General features: G+C 71.3%; 1 protein-coding gene across 1 annotated transcript in view; it reads left to right on the top strand.

The window, feature by feature from the left end:
- The window catches only part of AURANDRAFT_68474 (hypothetical protein), a gene marked incomplete at both ends in the record, with an annotated part of 7915 nt that overhangs the window by 2202 nt on the left and 3923 nt on the right, over nucleotides 1–1790 (top strand). The window contains 5 exons of the mRNA XM_009044168.1: nucleotides 203–624; nucleotides 764–868; nucleotides 985–1256; nucleotides 1303–1450; nucleotides 1538–1709. Of these exons, the coding sequence (XP_009042416.1) occupies nucleotides 203–624; nucleotides 764–868; nucleotides 985–1256; nucleotides 1303–1450; nucleotides 1538–1709 (1119 nt within the window). The remainder of the gene's footprint in view (nucleotides 1–202; nucleotides 625–763; nucleotides 869–984; nucleotides 1257–1302; nucleotides 1451–1537; nucleotides 1710–1790) is intronic.

Here is a 1790-nt window from a genome sequence, read left to right on the forward strand (position 1 = left end):
CCAGAAGAAGTCGGCCAAGGCCAAGAACGCCGCCGGCGCCGCGCCCCACGCGCCGGTCTCCGCGCCGCCCGCGGCCGCGGCCGCCGCGCCGCCCGAGCCCTCGACGACGATCGCGCCCGCGGCGACGCAGCCGGCCCCGGCCCCGGCCGCGGCGGCCGCGCCGCCCCCGCGCCCGCTGCCCAAGATCCGCGTCTTCCCGCAGCTCTCCGAGGTCCAGAAGGCGCGCCTCCGCATGAAGGACCAGGAGCACATCCGGCGCGCGGCGCGGCTCCACGAGGCCGTCACGCAGGAGCAGGAGCGCAACGCGTTCCTGGAGCGCATCCAGGCCGAGGAGGTCCGCCGCGAGCAGGCCCGCATCGCGGCCGCGCGGCCCGTGCCGCCGCCGCCGAACCGCGCGACCGGCGCGGGCGACGACAGCGACGAGGGCTGGGAGGAGAGCGACGAGGACGATCCCGTCGAGGACCTCATCCACCGCGAGCGCATCCGCGAGCGCGACCTGCTGCGGACGCCCGGCTGCCTCGCCCTCGGCCGCAAGGCCTTCCGCCTCGAGGACATGCCGCGCGTCACGGAGCGCGACCGCGAGATCCTCCGGCGCGTCCTCTACATCCTCCGCGAGGCCGAGCGGTTTTGCGCCAGCGTCCGCAGCGCACGCGTCGCGCCGTCGACGGCAATGATTTGGGCCCCTCGACGCACGCGTTTGCGAGCTTCGACGCCTTCGAGGGGTTCTCGCGGAGACTTCGCGGAGACTTCGACGTTTTCGCAGGCGCAACTGCGGCGAGCTCGAGGTCCCGCGGCCGCGGGAGTGGGCGCTCTCCGACTTCGGCGACACGATGACGACGGAGGCCATCCGCGCGCGCTTCGACCTGCGGTGCAACGACGGCGTCTTTTTTTGTGTGTTTTCGCGCGTCGCGTGGACAACGTCGCGTCCGAAACGAGCCCGTCGTACGCGCGAGCGCCGTTGATGTGGTCCGTTACGCGTCGCAGGCGCCTCCAGCGCCTCTTCCCGAACCTCGACTTCCGCCTCTCCTGGTCCGTGCGCTTCAACGTCTTCGTCCAGACCATCGACGCGATCGCGCTCGACTCGAACCTCGAGCTCACGCGCGTCGACATGGAGGTCCGCCGCTCCACGGTCGGCGTCTACGAGGACTCGCTCGCCTGCCAGCTCCTGGGCCAGACCTACTACGTCCACCCGGACAAGACGATCAAGATCACGGTCGACCTCGTCGTCACGAGCGAGGTCATCGGCGCGTTCCCGCGTCCGCGACGGCCGTCGTTCCCCGCGCGAGATCGTTTCCCTCGCAGGCACGGCCCCGGGCCGCGCCGAGGTCCAGATCAAGGAGCTGGGCTTCCACTTCATCGACCCGCTCGCGCCCGTCGCGGAGAAGGAGATCGTCCCGCGCGTCCGCGTGTTCATCCCGTACCTCGGCATCGAGGGCTGGATCAGCATCACGTCGCGCGGCCCCGCGTCCTTCTCGACGCGTCGAGAGCTTCGTTCGACACCTCCGAGGCCTCGCCCGACGCGCCTTCGACGCCACAGGTTGAACGACGGCCACCTCATCGTCGAGCTCAAGTACCTCCAGGCCATGCACGTCAAGAACCGCATGCTCAAGAAGTGCTGCTACACGCTCTACCTCCTCGAGCTCGCGGACAGGCTCCGGGGCGAGGCCTCCCGCGAGACCCTCAAGACGGCGCGCAAGAACGTCGTCGAGGTCCGCTCCCGCGTCCGCGAACCCGCGCCGACGCGAACGCGTCGTCTCCGTAGGCCGAGGGCGAGTACCAGCTCGCGCTGC

This window comes from Aureococcus anophagefferens (genome assembly GCF_000186865.1).
Source record: "Aureococcus anophagefferens unplaced genomic scaffold AURANscaffold_163, whole genome shotgun sequence".
Classification (NCBI taxonomy): Eukaryota; class Pelagophyceae; order Pelagomonadales; family Pelagomonadaceae; genus Aureococcus; species Aureococcus anophagefferens.